Source organism: Anguilla anguilla, chromosome 6 (genome assembly GCF_013347855.1).
Source record: "Anguilla anguilla isolate fAngAng1 chromosome 6, fAngAng1.pri, whole genome shotgun sequence".
Classification (NCBI taxonomy): domain Eukaryota; kingdom Metazoa; phylum Chordata; class Actinopteri; order Anguilliformes; family Anguillidae; genus Anguilla; species Anguilla anguilla.
Window position 1 is genome coordinate 55,632,925 of NC_049206.1, and position 20,615 is coordinate 55,653,539.

The window sequence follows — 20,615 nt, forward strand, 5'->3', positions numbered from 1 at the left end:
CATTTGCTTGCTTAGCCGTTTGAAGAGTTGGTATTTTTTTGGAATGTTATCAACATTCTAAGTCAGTGTTCTAGAACCCCATTGCTTTCAGCTACCAGTAGCGAGTGTTACATCAGAACGTTCAGAGTTAAGAACATTATAATCCGCACCCTTGCGATCCCACTCCTGAAAGGGTTAAAGGAACACGGCAGTGCCTCCTTGCAGTGCTCACATCCGCGGCGATGCTGAAACGGCCGAGCGTGTAAGTTGATTTATGCCGCACCGCTTCGCGCTTTCAGTATCAACGGAGTTGCGATCTGGCCACGTCCCTCTTCGGCGTTGCCGCGGCGCGCTCCGCGCCCCCCAGCCGATTGGCTGGCTGCTCGCGGTCGGGGTCCTCCAAGACGAGCTCGCGGAATTTACGGTCCTGCCGTCACTCCGTCGTGAATAAATCGGGAGCCCCGGGAGGATAATGTCACCAAGATGGAAAATAAAAAAAGAGAGAGAAACTCTCGAGCTCCTGTATCGGGCGGTAGAAAAGCTTATCGGGACACTTCGACATGGCGCCAGGAAATTGCGTACAGGAAACAAGAAAAACAACCTGAGACACGCTTCATTTTTCTTTTTCCTTTTTGCTTTGGAAGGCTGATGTTGTGCTCAGAGGTCTGGATATACTGTATGTTTCGTAATCAGACTAATCGGTCCTGTTAGGCCTGTTACAGACTGACATGAGTGGTCTGTACGAAAGCACTGAGACATCTTATTCATTAGAAGACGGGTTATATTTGTTTCATTCTATTGAACATCTCAGTAACTGCTTGTTAGATTATTTTTCTCAGTGCTGTGCGCGCACGGTATGTTTTGGTTGAGACGGAACATTGATCGTCTCATTAAACTAGACTTTTTGAAATGATTTGCAAAAATGATAATGCAGTAATCAATGGCGTAGTCATTCCAGACTGTTATCAGTTATCCGGAGGCTTTCACAGAGTTGAGCTTGTTTATTCACACTGTTCTAATAATAATTAAAGTGGTGTGTGTATTCGCCTGCTTGTACTGTAGAGCACATATGCACTTGAAATGCAGGTGCAGACATTAGTAATGGTTTGATCCTGTTTGCCCGATTCACCTTTCAAAACATCCATAATGGTAGTGCAATCTTGCTCACACACGCACACAGATTCACACACATACCTGGGCACGCGCACATACACACTCACAAACTCGTATGCAGACAGAAGTGAGAAGTTTTCCAGTTCAGACATTTCATGTCTTCTCTCCCTGAAATGAATTTATAGCACAACAGAGTGAAAGAGTGCATGGCAAGGTTTTTTTTGTTGTTGTTGTAGTTCTTGTTGTTTTGTTTTGGGGGGAAAGGGGGGGGGGGGGGCAGCAAAATTAGCATGAATAATGGGACGCCAAGATGGCACAGATAACGGGGGGGGGGAGGTTGTTGAACAAAATGAATGGGCTGCCTGCCTATCGCTGTTCACAGCGATACATAGCAACGATTTTTCCCATCTGAATATTAATGAGCGGAGGTGTCACCGTGACGACGCAAGCGGCGGGAACGCGCTAGAGAGGCCGCGGACGCTGACAGAGACCATCGCTCGGTCGGCGAAAGGTGTTTTAATTAATTTATCAGTGCGTCTCCGCCTTTGTCGCTAATCGGGCGTGATTACGGATAGCGCCGTGCGTTGATTGGCGGCATTGGCCGCGGTTATTTTTAGCATTTAAACGTTTGAGTTACTTTAAAAAGAAGGGAGGGGAAGGACGCGAGTCCGGGCGTTTACCTGGGAGGGACGTTTTTTAAAAAGCGTTTCAGGGAGAGAGCGTGTGACGTAGTCCCTCTGGCGGCTGGAACCTCAGCCCATGTACTGACCCCCCCCCCCCCCCCCCCCGTCGTGCGGTCAGGGGTTCGATTCCTCACCATGACCAAGGACGCAGATCTCATTTCAACTTTGTGTGAGACGACAAACAGGAAATTGTCTTTAGGATTTTTTGGGGAAACACTAGCAGTACCACCCAATACAACATGATAATATTTGGGAATGATGGGGCATTTTATGTTTTCACCCAGGGAGGGGGAGAGCTTAGGTTGCCAGGGTAACCACGCACCTCATTGGTCAGTAAAAAGTCTTTTGGGCAAACAGGCAGTCACAGCACTTCAGCCTCTCTGGCCTCTGGGAGGGCGGCAGTTCTGGCTAGGCTCCCGGGGGGCATAATCATAACGTTAGCGTTAGCCAGCTGGCTTCACTGCTAGCGCTAACCTGCTATCGGCACATCGCGCGCTGAGCACTGTTGCTCAGCTTGCGGTCTGCTTTGGCTGCCAAGCTAATAAAGTTGCATGTTTTATTTTGGTTTTATTTTGAACGCTCCTGTCATACAGGCAGGTGAACTCTTCCTTGTTTTAGTTTTCAATGTTACAAAGCACTCTAGTGCGAGATGCTGAACAGTCCGGCCTAGTTTGCGGGGAAATGACTAAGACACCATTAAAACTAAATGCAAGGAAAGAGACGGCAGATTTCAGGGCTCCTCGCTGTTAATTGGTGGGGAAACCTTTGACAGAGTTCAGCTGGTAAAAGCTCGGGTCATCGGTGTGTTATAGATGCGTACCTCGCGCATATGAAAGAGACACTTTCCTGCTTGGACAGGTTCCCGCGCGCTAACGGTTTGTGTGTGGTGCCGCTGCCCCGGTTCAGATAAGGAAGTGGAAGTAGTGTTCGTTCCGCTGTCTGGGCACGGAGCTTTGCTGGGGAACTCTGAAAGGGACGTTTCAGATGCGTTTGAAATGCCCGAGGAGGTCGAAGGAGTACGTCCCCATCCTCTATGTACTGTACCACAGTCAGTCAGACTGTCAGACACGGCGCACGCCAACACAGGTGTACAGCACAGCGTGAGCACGAGAACTGTGTCGCCGTGGAAACCCCTCAATGCTTTACCTGCCCCCTTTTCGTTTAAGCCCTCGACCCTAACCCTGTCCATTTTTTCCCTCCTTTTTGTGTTTTTCTTCCCCCACTGGACATCTTTTTTTTTTTTTTTGGCGTTGTGGCGTTAAAAGCACAAACACGTGGGAAGAAGCCGTGTTTCACGCTCCCGCGAGCGTCGCCATTTTTTAAATGATGAAAGCTAAGCAGCTGATAAATAATTTATGGCCTACCGTACGCGAGCGGTTAATTCTAATTAAGTGCGTTCTTCCAAATTCGCCGAAAGGCTCGATTGTGAATTACGACGTCCCCCCTGTTCGCCAGCACTTCACCGGACGTCCAGAAGCATCGCGGAGCACGGGGCGAACTGAGCAGCGAATGGCGCCCATTATCGAACCCGTTGTTTTCAGCGGTCTTCCGCCCCCCCCCCCCCCCCCCTCGCAGAACAGCACGCGTGTGTGATATATTCCACCGTGTAAACGATTAGCCTTTTCTTGACTGACTCTTGTCTGCCTCACCGTTTGTTTGTTGTTTCGCGCCGCGCGCACACACACGTACGTCGCCCTGGAAACAGAGCATCTATATTGTATTTTCGAACGCGTCTGTTCTGTAACGGACTGATGGCAAACAAGCTCAAAATAGAAATCCCTGGGGAAAACGGGGAAAACTATGGAAACTGCAGAAAGAGAACATGACCCAGACTTTCTTCTATTTATTTTTTTTCCTTCCTTTTACTTTCCTTTACTTTCCGTTATAAGGTGCAATCTATCCATTAGGACACATGCTGGAGTCCTGATCTATGCGGTCACTTCTGGCACTACGATCTTTACTTCACACTAGTGTGTTTTTCTGCACTTCTGCACCTTGAACAGATGCACTTGTTGTACGTCGCTCTGGATAAGAGCCTCTGCTAAATGCCTGTAATGTAATGTAATGCTGCGAATTATTGCGATATTAAAGCCGTCGTTCTCAGGAGGCGACCTGTTTCTGGGTACGTGTGATCGGATCCAAAGCTCTTCTCCCTGGGGGGAGGGCATTTGCTTTTTTATTTTTTCGGCGCATGGGACTGCTTCGCGGTCGCGGTATCCGATTAGCCGCCGCGCGCGGTGAGGAAACCGCCATCGTTAGACCGCACCAATTACCGCTGCCGGACCTAATTAAAAGGATGTTTATGAAGTTAGCTTCCCCTTCGCTTACAAGAATTTGCACTTGAAATGATCCGCTGCTGGCAACCATCGGTAAAATGAAGGAGGGAGAAGAGAAAAAAAACGTCTCCTGTTGTATCGCCCTCGCACAGGAAGTGCCCACCAATGCCAGTTCTCAAGATGAGCCGTCATCTCTCATTTCCCAGGGCTCAGTCACTTTCATACTCATTTTCTTTTCTTTTTTTCTTTCTTTTTTTTATTTTTTATTGAGGCCTGGCCATCACTTTGAGTTTCAGGCTCAAAGCGGGGAGAGCGTTTTCCTCACGACGGCCCTAACAGCAATTCTCATGCTAAATAGAACGCATTAACCGCCGAACCCGTCCTTCCGCGACGCGTTTAATCTCAGTCAGGTTTTGTTCAGGGGGGGCGATGAATGCGCACTCGCTTGGTAATGAAAACGAAAGCGAGATTCACTGCGTTTGTTATGTCGTCGGGTACGGGCGCTCGCAGTCACCTCTCTCTCTTTGGTGAGTTGCGCTCAACTCAACTCCAACGATTCGCCCAAAAAAAAAAAAAAACACGAAAAGAACAAATGTCATCAACTTGAAATACTCTTCTGGGTCTGTTGAGTGCGTCTAGAATATTCAGCACTTCCTCCTTGAATAAAAAATCTTATTATTGAAGCAAGGCGCATTTTTTCCCCCCTCATGCGTACATGTTCGGACACACTTCACCCCCCCCCCCCCCCAATGCTTCACCGAGTGGGCGAGCTCACAGGCCGCGTTTTACTTTACGCTCGACCGCGCGACCTTTTGGCGGGAGACTTTGGCCTCCACCACCGTTCAGGCGGGCGGAACGACCCGGAAAATGGGTACGGGCCGGGCCTCGGGCAAAAGGGTGCCAGCTTTCGGTGGGAAACCGTGTGGGGGAAGGGGCGAAATGCCAGCTCGCTCGAGCTCTACCGGACTCAGAAGCGAGGATTCTGGAAATGGAACGGGGTGCACATTTTATTATCGGGTTGAAATGTCATGGAAGTGATGCTGTTTTGCTGTAAAAGATGATTCAAAGCTTTTCTGGCTCAGATTATGGGGGGTGGTGGTGGGTGCCTGTTGGCAGGTTGAGGAATCAGACTTTCCATATAGATCGTATAGGCTTTCTGTTTCCTGTAGACGTTCCTGAAAACAGACTTGAGCTGTTGCATCTCATTCTGTGAGCCTTCGAGTTTGTTTGGCCATACAGAATGTACAATGTAGCAATTTACAGCCAGGCCTCCTAAAATATTCATTTCAACCAAATTGCCACGGCAGAACAGTGGTCTTTGAATGTGAGTTCCCCTGGCTCGGTGAACACTGTGTTTCACAATGGCCACATACACTGCCTTTTTGCATATGGCATCATAATAACCTGCGAAACAAAGGTATACTGCGGGACCACGCAGGAATTTTGCGTGATCCACTGTGATTCTCAAACCATGCAAATAACTGTGTCTCACAAATCCGCCCGTGAATGCTCAAGGCTCGCTCTTCAGCTCCAGTGCTCCCTTCAGTCCGGGGAAGCCGACCTCATGTATTATTAATCGCCCTCCGTCTAGCACCGTGGCAACAGGGCTCTCGCGAAGGTTTATGCGATTCTTGCGTTCGGTCGAGCCTGAATCTCCCGCCCTGCGCCCCACACCGAAGGAACCCCCCCCCCGCGCGTGTTCGCGGTAAAACTCGCGGGGAGCACTCGCCTCCAGCGCCGCTCCTTGTTTACCGCCGGAGTTCTGAGCGCTTCCCCTTAATTGCGCGCGGTCGCCGCCGCGGAAGGCTTCCTTTCATCCAGGGCCGCGTTTCCTGGAGGTAAATCATCGGCGTGGGCGGGACCGATGCGCGCTAATTTGCATGGGCAGGAGGCGGACCGCGTGGGAGCGGGCTCGATCGTGCCGTCTCCCCCGCGGAGCGCAACGGACCGGCCGAGCTTCGCGGCTGAGATGGATCACGCAACAGATCCGGGCTGCCGCGTAGGGTTCAGCCCGAGAGGGGGCGAACGGGCCCGATCTTTCCCCGTGGGTCACCCCCCCCGAAAACCCGCTCACCTGGAGCATGGTAAACATTACAGCTCAGAGAATTACAACCGGGTTTTAACCCTCCAACAGGTGGCGCTCTCCAGTCATAACAGACGCCTGTTGAGTCTGAATACATGGTGGCTAAACCCTGGCTCAGTCCTCTGTACTCTAGATGTGCTTTACTGTAATGTTGTGCTACAGTTGTGCTATCCATTTGACTTGGATAACAAGCAAAATGACATCCGAAATGACTTGACTTGTCGGCGTAACTTTTTTTTTCCAGCAGATCTATGCAAGCGCCTAAAAGTGACCCATTTCTGCGTAGCAGGCTTAATTTCCTCCCTCCTTGCTGCGCAAGCATATTCCCGGAGATTTCGGGTCAGAACACCGCGTTCAGGCGCGTTAATTAGTCAGCCCCTCCAGTCATTACTCAACTGGAGGTGACGCGTGGAAAATCCCTTCAGCGTTGAGAGAGGTGCTCGGCGGACGTTTCGACGTGTTTGCGTGTTCCCGGTGTGGTGGTGGTGATAAGGCTGTGGGCGCTTTCTGCCTCCGCTTCGAGTGCAGGATACGCTAGGGACGTAGCCGCTAAACCGCTAAATTCCCGACTTTTCGCAAATTTGACAGCGCGAGTCACGGATTTCCTGTCCTTTATGTACTCTTTGCATGAAAGCACTCGAATGTCTGATGACTGTTAGGTGGACCGTGTGGCCTCTCTGTGGGCTACGCTTTTAATATAAGCCGCATGCAGTGTGGCTTTTTATAAACCTCGGGAAGGTCTGTAGGAACATGATGAAGAGAACTCTACCACCTGCCTAAGCTGCATTTTAATACACATACATGCATATGTACATACTGTACGTACAGTACATACACAAAGTACACACGCCCACACCTTTAATATCACATCCGCTCCTTTGACTCGTATTCCAGTCGATGGCGATTTTTTACGTTTAATGAAATGCTTTCAGTCGCGTCCTTGAATAGAAGATTTGAAACGCGATTAAGATTGAGGGACATTCTGCAAAGCAGGCCTCTGCACACACAGCTCAGTTTGATCACACCGTCGAGTTTATCCTGGTATAGCTGTGTGATTTCTGCATAGGTAAAGAGTCCTGCTTTTGCTTTTTGCTGATTTACGTTGTGTATTATGTATGTATGTATGTGTGCATGTACTGTATGTGTGTATGTATACATGTATGCATGTGTGTGTGTATGTCTGTATGTATGTATGTGTGTGTGTGTGTGTATGTATGTGGCTATGTATGTATGAATGTATGTGGGTTTGTATGTATGTGTGTATGCATGTGTGTGTGTGTGTATGTATTTGTATGTATGTATGTATGTATGTATGTATGTATGTATGTATGTATGTGGGTATGTATGTATGTCTGTGTGTGTGTGTGTGTGTGTATGTATGTATGTATGTATGTGGGTATGTATGTATGTCTGTGTGTGTGTGTGTGTGTGTGTGTATGTATGAATGTATGTGGGTATGTATGAATGCATGTATGTATGTATTCATGTGTATGTATGAGTGTGTGTCTGTATGTATGTATGTATGTATGTATGTATGTGGGTATGTATGTATGTGTGTGTGTGTGTGTATGTATGAATGTATGTGGGTATGTATGAATGTATGTATGTATTCATGTGTATGTATGAGTGTGTATATATGTATGTATGTATGAGTGTGTGTATATATATATGTATGTATGTATGTATGTATGTATGTTTGCTGTAATGGCTTTGTGCTCACAGGTCACAGTTTCATTTCTCTGCAGTGCTTTCTCCGAAGCAGCAGGATTAGAGCTGAAATTGCCGGAGCCTGTTATCGGAAGTCACGAGTTTGTGATGAGAATTCTCCGAGCCGCTATCTCCGCCTCTGCCGCCGCAGAACAAACGTTTTCGCTCGATGTCGCTCGACGGTCTCCCGTCCCGTGTGTGGGGCTCTGTGTTGTCCCGGAGACCCGCGCGCGTAGGTCCGGAAACGCTTCCAGACCAGAGCGCGCGGCGCGGCTAAAACGCGAGCCGTTCTGTGGACTCGAGCGTGGTGGAAACGCACGCCAGTCGAAGCCGGATGTTTGTGCAGAGGTGCGTTTTGAGCAGAAGCACATCAGGAGGCAGTTGGGTGGCGTCGCGTCACGCGGGTCCACAGAAGCGCGGTTTTTCTACCGTCGGCTCCGCCTGCTTTCATCTCCCTTTCCACACTTCTCCGCAAACCCCCAGGGGGCCCCGGTCCTGGATGCTTCTTGTTAGATAGAAAGTGACATGGGGATCATTCACATCGGTGTATACAGGCACACATACACACACACATGCGCACACACACACACACATATACACATACACACGCACACACACATACACACACAAAACCTCGACAACGGCTTGCAGTTCATTTCAGTGGTTATCACGCTTGCTTCATTCTGAGGGAGGGTTTTGTGTGTGTGTGTGTGTGTGTGTGTGTGTGTGTGTGCACGTGTGTGCACGTGTGTGGATGTATGCATGGGTGTGCATCTGTGTGTGTCCGTGCGCTATATATGAAAAACATCACAAGGTATCGTGTGCCGTCAGCAATGCATTCAATCAAATATAGAATATAATTGATTATCTAACTTGCACAAATTATTCATGTAGAAAAGCCCCCCACCCCCCCCCCCCCAAAAAAAAAGAACTATGGCACAAAACTGCAAGTCCTGAGGGGGAGCGTTCGGGTCCGTCGATGCTGGCGCCGGTCGGCGCAGGATTAGTGGCGTGCTGCGGCCGAACTCGGGTCGCGCGCACTGCGCCCGGGAAACGCCGCCGCGCGGTCCCGTCGTCCCTGGAAACAGCTGATTGACAGGGCGAGTGCGTTTACGTGTTCTAATGTCTCCCGCCTACGCAGCTAAACGGCGACACGCGACTTCACCTCCCGGCTGCGTGTGGGGGGGGGAGGGGGGTGGGGGGGAGAGAAACAGACCCGCGCGCGTAAGACGACCTTTATTCTTAGACGTGGGCGGACCTCTTCGCATTCAATTTACAGACGCTTCGCTTTTCTCGTTAGCCGTCCTCGTTCTTGGATAATTGACGATGGCGCTGCACCGGACAAAGCGTCTACGGCATGTCTCTGAGAACGTCCGCTAATCGCGGCGCGCATCACAAAGTCTCCGTGATGAAGAGTGCAAGTGCAGCGCTAGCGATGTTCGTTGTCGTGTTAGCGCGTTAGCGATTCGGCCGGCAGAAAGGCCCCGTTCTGGGAAGCTCTGCTCTGCTTGCGTTTTTACACGGGCGTTTCAAACAGACGCCCGTTTTACTGCGGCAGTTAAGCCGGGATGTCTCGCTCGGGGGCACGGAGCCTGCCTCCTCCGGAGTCTGCGCCTTCATGAATATTCACGAACAACGAAAGGCCGCGATTGGTGGAAGATGGGGAAACGACGCCTTGGAGCTGCTGACGCGAGCGCCGTGCCAGCTAAACCGCAGCGTGCCGCGGTGTCCGTTAAACGCCGCCTGACCGCAGCCCTCTGCGGTTTGAGGACAGACGCGCGCTCGAGTTTGGACGTTGTGATTTTTAACTCTGGAAGGCGCACAAGGAAGCAAACGATGCGTGTCAGTGTTGAATATTTAGCTGACGTGAACGGACAAAGCGCACCATAAACACGCGCCCATAGCATTAACAAAAATGTTTGTGGGAATAGTGCATTTTTCTTTTATTTATTTTTGTTTTTTCCTGAGGCTGCAGGGCTGGTGGGTCCACCTGAGGTGTTTAACTCTTTGAAGAGTAGGGTCTTTGGAATGGTTTTTTTTCAACATTCTACAGTACATCAGTGCTCTAGAACCCCATTGCTTTCAGTTACCAGTAGCGATTGTGACATCAGCATAAGAATGTTCAGTTCCAAACATTCCAATCGCATATTTGTGACCTCACAACCTTAAACTAAAGGGTAGAGAACAGTTGTGATATTACATTGCATTGCATTTATTTAGCAGACGCTTTTATTTTACTCCATGGCTGTCTCTTCCAGGTGGACGAGTCGAACTGTGACGAGGAGCTTCTGGCCCTGCTCCTGGACGCGGGGCTCCTGATCCGATGCGTGGGGACGGCGTTCTACCCCCGGCTGGCGGAGCACCTCCTGGCCCACCACCAGGAGAAGGGGTGGGACGTGGAGGAGGTGTGCCGCGAGATGAGGGCGGCCGGGCGCCCGGCGGAGGCGGGGTCGCTGCTGCTGGCCCACAGGGGCACCCACCAGGGCCAGTTCACCTTCAACAGCGCGCTCGCCGTCGTCAGGCGATGGCTGTGACCGAGCGGGGGAGGGGGCGTGGCCTCGCCAGACGGCCAATCAGAAGCAGAGTCGTACCCGGGACATTTGTCCCCAATTCTTCCTGCTCACCCTTAAATCAGAGACAGTGCCCTAGTGCCACTCCACAAACGGACTCCTTATTCATAGCATGTGATTAACATAACACATTTTGCGCATGCTTTCTTAAGAGGTGTACAACTTCTTTATAAGCAGTGTATAACACCTTCATAAGCCCGTTATAAACATATTATAAACAATGCTTATGTCAGTAGCTATAAATGGGAGGTGTTGTGTCTGTACCTATGCAGCGCGTGGCATTGCCAGGTAAATACCTGAGTGACTTGTGCCGTATTCCTAGTTGCGGTTGTTTAGCATTTATGAATGTCTGTGTAGTGCTTATGAACGTGCTATACTGGAGTTATAGAGCTCTTATGAAGGAGCATTCATAGAAAGTGCAGCCCATATGTTTTTCCCATACAACTCTACAGCTGTCTGCAGTTTGTTATGGTACTGTGTCACAGTGGGTAATCATTAAAGCATAACGGTAATTGAAAAGCTTGAAGGTTGCTGTGAGTTTATATATTTGCAGGTCCATGACAGCTCTGGGTATGTTGTACAGTAGATCGATTAACCTTTTTTTCCTGTTCTTTGTTTTAAACAAATTATTCCCTGCAGCTGCCTCAATGCCAAGTGGCTATTTAAAACCTCCATTATGGTAGCATTTTAATAGGGCCATAATTATGCATGGAAAGGTTTAAATCACACAGGGCTGGTGATGTAATACTGGTAACAGTATATTCTGTTATAATAATAATAATAATAATAATAATAAAGATATAAAGATGCACTAAAACTATTTTTCGTAGTTTCTCTTGTTCTCAGTTCCAGAAGCATGCGTATTTTTATTGCTGAGAACACATGATGGTTTCACCTTCGGATTGGATTCCAAGTTGTAAATCTCCTCCTTTTTTAACTCCTCCTTGTTTCTCTTTGGAGTTACCCCTCCATTTAAAACATATATACGAGGTTCATTGTTCTGAAGGGAACATTAATGTTTCTAAAATATATATGTGTGTGTGTGTGCGCGTGTATGTGTGTGTGTGTATATATATATATATACATGTATATTTGATACAGTTGTGTTTTCAAAGAACTTAAGATTAAGACTTGGCAGGGTAGTACATTAGCGCAGAGAATGAAACTGATGTCTGTTCTCTGAATAAAAAAAAAGAAGATGGAGGATTAACTGCTGGCTGCGGGCTGTGTTCTGTGTGGGCACAGGAGAAGGCTCAGATCGCGCTACAGCGCTCAGTGCCCGACAGCTCCTGTGCGTACCGGGACACATTCCATCAATTCCATTTTCCGTGGTGGAATTCGCTCCGCCAGTGCATTTCTCAGGAATCTAATCTCCATATGTATGTGCGTGTGTGTGTGTGTGTGTGTGTGTGTGTGTGTGTGTAGGATTGTGCGTGTGTGTGTGTGTGTGTGTGTGTGTGTGTGTAGGATTGTGCGTGTGCGTGCGTGTGCGCGTGTGTGTGTGTGTAGGATTGTGTGTGTGTGTGTAGGATATGCAGTATGTATGCGGTGAGAGAGATATCGCCGTATTGCATTTTTTTTTTACGCCGGCTGTCTTTCGACTTTATCTCGCCGCTTGAGAGCTTGCTCTCTCTCCACCCCTCGCTAAAAGGTTCTGTCAGTGGGACGCGATGATGACACAGCGCAGCTCGCAGCCCCCCCCCCCCCCAAAGTGTTGGGGAATGGCTTTTTTTGGAAGGAATTTTGACACGCGGAGCGCTGCGATACCCGGAGGGGCTCATGATTCGTTCCCCTCGACATTAATTACAGGGTCCTCTGACCAAAAATAGCCCCCCGTAATCCAGCCGGTGTGACTGCCGCTCTCCTGCTCGTTTCTGTAATGCGTCCGACCCACGCGGAAGTCATAAGGGGGGGGGGGGGAGTCGTCCGCGGCGACCTGCTAATCGAGGAGGGTTCGCAAACGAGCCGTGACATCGCTGAGGCTCCGCTCCTGGAGCACACGCGCGCGCGCGCACAAAAAAAACAAAATAATAATAATACGGGAAATTGAGTTTCGATTGTGTTTCGTTACTCCGATTACCGTTTCGTCCTCAGGTGCTGACGCGCCTCGTCGTTACCGCCCCGCGTCGGGAAGGGGATGTCATTAACGCGTAATGCAGTGGCGAGCTCCGCGGTAATATGACAAAATTGTATTATTGTGTTATTGTGAGGGCGCGAGCTTGTATTTGTGTAAATAATACATCCGGTGTGGCTCTCTTGTACAGGGGAGTAAAGGTGAATAAATATTGGCTCATTAGTTTGGAGTGGGGCTAGACGGTGGGGGGGGGGGGTGGTTAAGTACACCTTCCCACCACATCAAATGTATTGTGTGTTTGTGCCCCCCCCTCCCCCCCCTCAGTTTCCTTTTATGTCCTTTTTTTGGCATTGTAGGCACTTAGTAGGTACTCTTACCCAGAGCAACTTATATATAGTAGAATCAGCCCATTTATGCAGCTGGATGTACACTGAAGCCATCCGGGTCCGGTACCTCACTCAGGGGTGTAATAGAAGCACCCCAGCTAAGAATCAGACCCACAGGTACCTTTCAGTGTGCTCTTTTGTATGCCAATCTGGATAATTAGTATCATAATGCCTAAACGGTAAAAGTGATAGAATATTTACTAGATAAAGCCCTAATCTCATTTATGTTGAGAGAATATCTCGTAATGACAATGTACCTGTATTGGGTCATACTGAAGGATGAAGTGTTAACATTGCATAGCAATCTATCTACCCAGGTGATAGGTCACTATATACCAAGGTGTTAGATAGATCGCTATCTACCCAGGTGTTAGATAGGTTGCTGTTGATCCAGGTGCAGGATTTCTGTGGAGAAGGAATATATGTAAATGTGTTTATCATACAGTTGCATCTTCTGTTTTGAAAAATTGATAGTCTCAGTAACCAAAGGTTATGGAAGCCTGTTCCCTGTAGGGATTTAGCAATTACTCAAATGACTTTGAAATTGGGACTGAATAGGTTAGATTATTTTTTTATTGAGTAATTAAATTTTTTTTTCCTTCTTTTATTTTTTATTAAGACATTTAACATTATGACTGCTCGCCTGATTTATATAACCGTTCTTTTTCCTCTTTGTCAGGCAGCAAACAGCTGTTGTTGCAGCGTGGTTTCGTCTGTTTCTTTGTTTCTTTTTTTACGCGAGCTGTCTCTCTGCAGATGCGAGGTTCTCCCAGCGGTGGGACGTGGGGTACTGTAGCGAGCGCGTGTTTACGGAGTTAGAGAAATCCAGACGCTGCGTTTTCGGCTGTGTTTGTTTCTCCGTCTCACCGGCTGCTCTCATTGGCTGGTGGGGTTGCTGGTGTTTACTTTCCATTCGCTTGCGGTTCAAAGCGTGAGTCGGGCGTTCCTCCGTGTTCTAAATCCATGGTGAACAGAAGTTGATGTGTTGATCAGTTAGGAGTCCACTCCGCACATACGTACGCGCACACAAACACACACGCACACGCACACGCACATGCACACACACACACACTCACACTCACACACAAAAAAAAACAGTGTTTGGGGAATCTTTTTTTTTTTGTTCACAAATTTGGCATATCCAAGCATAACCAATTCCGACCCCAATTTGGAATGGCTAGTCTCCTGCGACAAACATGTGACACACAGCTGCATACATGTGAGAGCCAGGAAGCGGAACCCTAACCGACTGATTCCTCCAGGAACCCTGGATGATGCAACCGCCAGTCACGCACCGCCCAACGGATCTGGGCCCGGTCCGGACTCGATCCGAGGCCGCGAGGCTCATCCACGTGGCACAAGAGCGGTGCCTTAACCGAATGAGCCACCGGGCAGCTGCTTTGGATTTAGCCGTTTTTAAAACTTACTCAGGCCTGGCTCCCTTTTTTGGGTCATGGGCAAGCTTCCGGAAATAAAAAGAGTGTGACTGTGACTGGCATGCTGAGGAACAGTGTGCAAAGGAGTGGCCTCCTATGGAGAGGTGGTGTCCTAACATTGATCTGAAGCAGATAATTGCAATGGAAGTGAAGTCCGCAGCTGGGCTGGTGTGAAAATAACCCTAACCCTCGCCCGCTCCTCGTTAATAGAATCTGTAGCCTGTCTTTGGCATTTTTTGCATTGGCAGTTGGATTTTTCGAGGGTGCGCCCTTGCCACATATGGTAATGCGTACATGGAGAGGGGGGGGTTATTTCCATTTGAAATCATGTACGCATTCTTAATATGCAGTCAGCTGGGGGTTTTTAGAACATGTTTGATTATAGGCTTCCTTGCTTAAGGCAAGTCTGATGAATAAGATGAGAGTTGGCCGGATTAACATTTCTGACAAAGAAAAAAAAAGATATTTATATGTGTGTGTGTGTGTGTGTGTGTGAGAACAAATATATGATTGATATAAATGTGTGCTTGGTATGATTGATAAATGTTTAGTGTACAATTATAGTATAGATTTATGTGAATCCCTGTTGTTCTGATTGTTGCAATCAGATTCTAACAGCGAAACGATTTTCCTTGAGCAGCCGATCAACAACGGTTTGCAAATCATGGAACAAAGTGCAATTTCCTCATTATTATTTTTACGTGCTTTAATCACCACGTTACATAAGAACCTGTAATCACAATCCGCGTTGCTTGTCAGCTTTAATTTGAGATGCATTTGTGATTTCTATTTCTGGTACATGGTGTGTTTTGCGCACTCAGAGAAAAAGGCTGTCTTGCAGTTGCACTCTCCCTAAAAAAAAAAAAAAAAAAAAAAAAAAAAAAGGTCACTGTTATCACAAAGGTACATGCTGTACTATATCTCCTGTGGGAAATCTTCGGTGGACTAAGGAAGGCGGCATGTCAGAGGACTCGCTGTTGTGACTGGCTAACGTTTATAATGTTTGTATTTAATTTTTTTTGGTGAAATCTCCAAAACCAGTGGTTGTGTGTGTTTTTTTTTTTGTTTTTTTATATACATTTCCCTGGAGCTGGCCCCAGAATCTTTTGGTTTCAAAATCTGCAGCAGAACACGAACAGTTTCTTTTTCAGCCTCGACAATGCCACCATCTCTGCAGATAAGGGCTACAGGAAAGTAGACCCCAGAGGTGGAGTAAACCACTTGACAAGACAGGAAAAGATTAGGAGGCCTTCAGAAAAAAAAAAAAAAAAAAAAAAAAAAACTCCCCTCACACCAGAACTCCTCTGTGGAGCCTTTGAGGGAGAAGCTGTTGTCAGAGGCTGGCAGCTCTGAAGTAGCTCTGCCGTGTTCTTTTGTGAGGACACACAGGGGTGGCTCACCGGCACGAGAACAAAGCATTTTAGGCCCGGTCTTTTAAACTTCAGCGCATTTAAAAAGCGATCAGGTTGATTTGGTGAGTTGTAAATGGAGGGGAGGAGAACGGAACAAAAAAACTGAAATTAACATGAGCCAGGGGCAGACAAAGCTCGGCATTGACTAGGAAATAAGTGACTACGAAAATCACTGCTGACGTCTTTCCCTTCAGTTGTCTTTGTCATGTTTGAAAACTATGTCCGTCTCCTCACACAGTTCTGTGGTGTATATTTGAATACTTACATGTGTTTGTATAGGCCTCTTCCTATGGACGCATACAATCCAGATATCACTTGTGGATTTATCGTGTGACAGAACAGCCACTCATGCATATGGCTTTTATAAATTCTTTTTATGAGCACTAAGGCTGACCCGCTGGCCAGTATGTGAGACATATGAGCTCGGTCGCCTATTCCGAGCCAGTAATAAAAATCTACATTAGCGGACGCCTTTGATTGCGCTGGTGTCAGATGTAATGATTGTTGCAGGGTAACGCTGCTCGGTGCAGGGGAGTTCCAGGAGCGATAGCAGCGCTCCGCTCGAACTGCAGCCCGTTAAAAACCCAGCCGAGATGATGCATCATCATAAAAGCCGGACGCGACTGCATGCGCTGTACGGAGGAAACGTGGAAAAGGTCGCCGTGGATACGCAGCGCGCGGTCTCGGTCAGTGGCCGAGCGAAGCCGCGGCATAAATCTCAAAAACATCAGGGAGTCGGGGTGCACTCGAGAAACACGAGGAGGTCGTTCCGGGGGGGGTCCCCCCCGCGGGGGGGGGTCCCCCCCGCAGCGGGCCTGGCCTTCTTAACCCTTTGAGGAGCAGGTCAAAATTCACAAGTCAAGTCAGTGCTCCAGAACTCCGGCGCTTTCAGTTACCAGCAGTGACTGTGACATCGGCATCAGAACGTTCACATTCCGATCGCGTGTTTGTGACCTCACACCTTGAAGGGCCACATTTGGAATGCACCTTGGACTGGCGCAGTGAGCGGCCGGGTGAGCTGATCGTCAAGGCCTTCTCGGGACAAGCTAATTAGCACGTTTGGGGCGAGCGCGCCGCATCAGACTCATTAAAACGCCAACGTGTCGCTTCACGCGCGGTGTGTGACGAGCCCCAGGATCGCTGGAACAAACTCGCCAAGCTGGGTTTGTGAAGAAAAAAAAGAAGAAGGTTAATACATGCGTTTACTCGTGAGTCAAAGTTAAGGACGAATGTTTATTGAATCCCAGCCAGTATCTCTGCAAAAAAAAAAAAAAAAAAGTGCTATGCAAGTAAAATTGAATCGAACAGAGTGCAGTTCAATGCCTCAAATTCTCTGGCGATATGGAAATTTCACACAGTATTGAGTGCACATGGCACTGTAGACCATGCCCAGCCCTGCCCTGCCCGCTTCTCTTTGACTATTTATGAATGTTTCAAACTTTCGCTGAAAAGCATTCATTATGGATATGTTCTTAAAAAACCGGAAATGATTATAACAGTGTTTTGTTATCCACAGAAAGACTGGCTGCTGGGAGACCTGCAGGTCAGATTGAGCTGAAGGAAAAATGGAATTGTAACATTCTGCAGTCAATGGTAATTGCATATAAAAAACTGTAATAGATATTGCTTCTGAATAGCTTTTTACTTCACATCTCAATCGTAACTAACCTTTCAAAAGAACATTTTGAAGGATAGATTGAAGTGAATTTCAGTAAAGACTTTTATATCAACATCGCCCCCAAACAATTTTTTTTGATCTGCATCACGGCTACAGGGCTGATGGATGCTTAGTTGTGACCACGTTTCTACCTATAACAGATCAGTGTTTTGTACTCTGTGAATTACCAACATGAGAAAAACTCACTTCTCTCCCACTAACTGACGACATTTTGACTGGTGTGTCAAAATGTTCGGTGAGATGGTAGCGCTCATCTCGAATGAGAAGACAGTCGTGTTCCTTCTCACTCTTGTCTTGTGTTGGTTCTCGTGTCCCGCTTCTCCCTCTCTCTCGTTCTGTGTAGATGCCATATCCTCTGCGTTAAAGGGGTCCCGGGGAGTTCTTTAAACTCCAAACTTCTCATGTTGTAAATTTCCGTTGGATGGTTAGAGAAACAACCGTTATGAATGAAACAACCGTTGTCAATAAAGCCTGGAGCTCAACGACCATGTTTCTCAGTGCATCTTTCTGGATGGAGAGGCGTGTCCAAACAGTGTTGAATAATTGTAGTGTTGTACAAATTTTTTATTTTTTTTGGGGGGGGGGGGTCATTTTACATTTTGCGCTATTTTACATTTGGATTCCATACAGAGGGGCAGTGTGTTTTTTTTCCCAAGCAGCCTCAGCATGCTTTTCGGGTATTTGAGGAGATTCTGCGTGTTTACCCTTTTGATGGGACACGGTCTTAATCGCCGCGGTTTAATTGCACGGGGCTCCGTGAAAAGCCTCGTTGTCAACAAGATCACCCCTTGCGGGTTTATACAAAAAGCGCGGATCCATGTCGCTTCGATATTTTTTGCCCGTTTCCGTATCCTTGCCTGTGCCTTCGGTATCGCTCAGAATGCGAGCCGCGCAGCCTCCTAATGGAGATATGGCTGATGTCTTTTCAAACTCGGAGGATTTCTCCGGGATTATGAGATCGGCACGGTGGCAAAGCGCGTTTGATAAGACGCCTTCTCCGCGCGGCGCGGGGAATGCTAATGGCGACCCCTCGCCTGTAATGACGGTTTCCAAAAGCCCTGCGAATCTCTGGCACTCGAAGGCGCGCTTTACCGTGAGATTCTCATCGCGCTGACGTACAGGGTACACTTAATCATTCCGGGATATGATAACGATAAAGTTGTAAAATGAAATAAATAAATAAATAAATAAATACCAGCGGCTGGTCTGACTAAATCCTCAAAAACTCTTAGAATAGTGCAGCGATGCTGAGACTGTTCCTTTTGCAATCCAATTTTAATGTCACAGCATCCATTTGCGAATCGCAGTTCTACTGCCAATTTCCCAACAGTGCTAATTCGGCCAGGGTGGCCTTGCCTTTGAGAAGAATGAGTTTTCACGAAACCCATGATGAATTTGTCAACGGTGTGCTGTCAATCACTCATTTGAACAAATCGAAAGGCTGTTCCCGCCCCCGAAAGAGGCAGTGATTGGTTCAGAGCATTGAGTCACCAAGTGTGGTTGCTTCACTGAATTTTTTTTCTCCCATCGAACAGCCAATGGGAACTGGTGCAGAAGGTCACGACGGTCAGAGCAGTTAAGATTATCTATACGTGACCAGATCAAACGTGACTGGAATAACGAGGAGTGTGACTTTTCCAGTGCCCTGTTAATGAATTTTTATGAGCTTAATTACCCATGCAAGCTTTCCTTTTCCCCTAAATCATTTTCTAAAGTTATTGCTACATTATTTACAATTAAAAACATGACATCAAAATGTCAATTCGGTCATTGTTTTTGTTTTTTTTACTGGCAAAACCTTTATGAGTCATTGCCTCTAGTTCAGGGTCCATGTAAGGCCCTGTATCTTATATCTGGGAATCAGCGCTACTCTTAATGAAGTTTTCTAGGATTTTTTTATTTTTTTTGGGGGGGTGGGGGGATGCGGGCTGATGCTATGTAATTCTATGTAAGTGCATTTCAATGAGGTAACTGGCAGTTATCTTTCTCATGAGTTTTGCCCTCTTCCCCGTAGTTATGTTCTGATATTTCGGCAGTTCTCAGTGCGCGAACGTCGCGAACGCAGGTGCCATCCTGGCCGTAAATTGCAGGTGTGCTGGCGTATTTCACTTCGTCGAGAAACGATTTACCGAGCATAAGAACCCGTTACACATCACATTAATTTTTCATCGTCCCGGGACGGATTGCCCTGGTACTGTTCAGAGGGACGCATGCCGACTATAAAAATGAAAGAAAAAAAAAAAAAAAAGATTGAAAAAAGAAAACTTGTCGTGGGAGGGTTTGATCTACTGCTGATTTAATGGTATTTCATGGGCAACTGAGCAGCATTATTGGACACTGTCCTCCCCCTGACATACAGATGCCCCACAGGGTTTTATGAACCTTTTTAGATTGACTGTAGAGGACCGGGTGAGACTGAAGAAGCTTCTTTTTTTTTCCTTTTTTTTTTTTTTGTGCTTTCAGTTATTACCGTTTGGGAACAAACGAAAATACCACGGATCATTTGCATAGAAATCCACCAAACAGCCAGGGGTAACCAGGCAACGCCACAGTCACCTTGTCATTTACATCTTAACAGCCGTGTTTTAGGAGCAATTACTTTTTTTAATTGTTGGAATAATTTGCTTTTCCCTTTGCAGGGTTGATTTCCGATTGACTGACACATAAATTCACGGGGGTTTTCTTTTTTCTTTCTTTCTTTCTTACGGTTTATTTAAAAGTTGTACTTTTAAAAGTGTTCTTTGATTTGTTTATCGACTCTGCTGATCTGCTGGAATTCGGTGAAACTTTGAGGGTGTTCTGTAGTTTCGGCTTAAAACGAGCAAATTACTCTACATGTGAACCTTTGTTATACAAGAACAGACATGCTATATATACTGTAGTATGTTACCGCTGCATAGCTGCATATCTGTCCCAGTGTTAGATACAGCTGTAAGTGTTGTGCACAACGTGACAGTTTTTGTAGATTTGGCTCTGCACTCCAGCACCTTGGATTTGAAATGAAACAATGAATGTGAGGATAAAATGCGGACTGTCAGCTTTAATTTGCTGGTATGTACATCCACATCGGGTGAACTGTGTAGGAATTGTAGCCCTTTTTTTATACATTTATTAATAATACTCTTTGGAAATGGCCTGATATGATTGCTACCTACCGTGGGACGAAGCAATCAAGCAAAACAGACGTGGAGGTTTTTTTAACCGTTTTATGCACGCTC

General features: G+C 47.3%; 1 protein-coding gene across 1 annotated transcript in view; it reads left to right on the forward strand.

Moving 5' to 3' along the window:
- The window catches only part of nbas (NBAS subunit of NRZ tethering complex), a 190,981-nt gene extending 179,750 nt beyond the window's left edge, over window positions 1-11,231 (forward strand). The window contains exon 52 of the mRNA XM_035422884.1: window positions 10,100-11,231. Coding sequence (XP_035278775.1) covers window positions 10,100-10,375 — 276 coding nt within the window. The 3' untranslated portion in view covers window positions 10,376-11,231. The remainder of the gene's footprint in view (window positions 1-10,099) is intronic.
- Window positions 11,232-20,615: the final 9,384 nt, after the last annotated feature.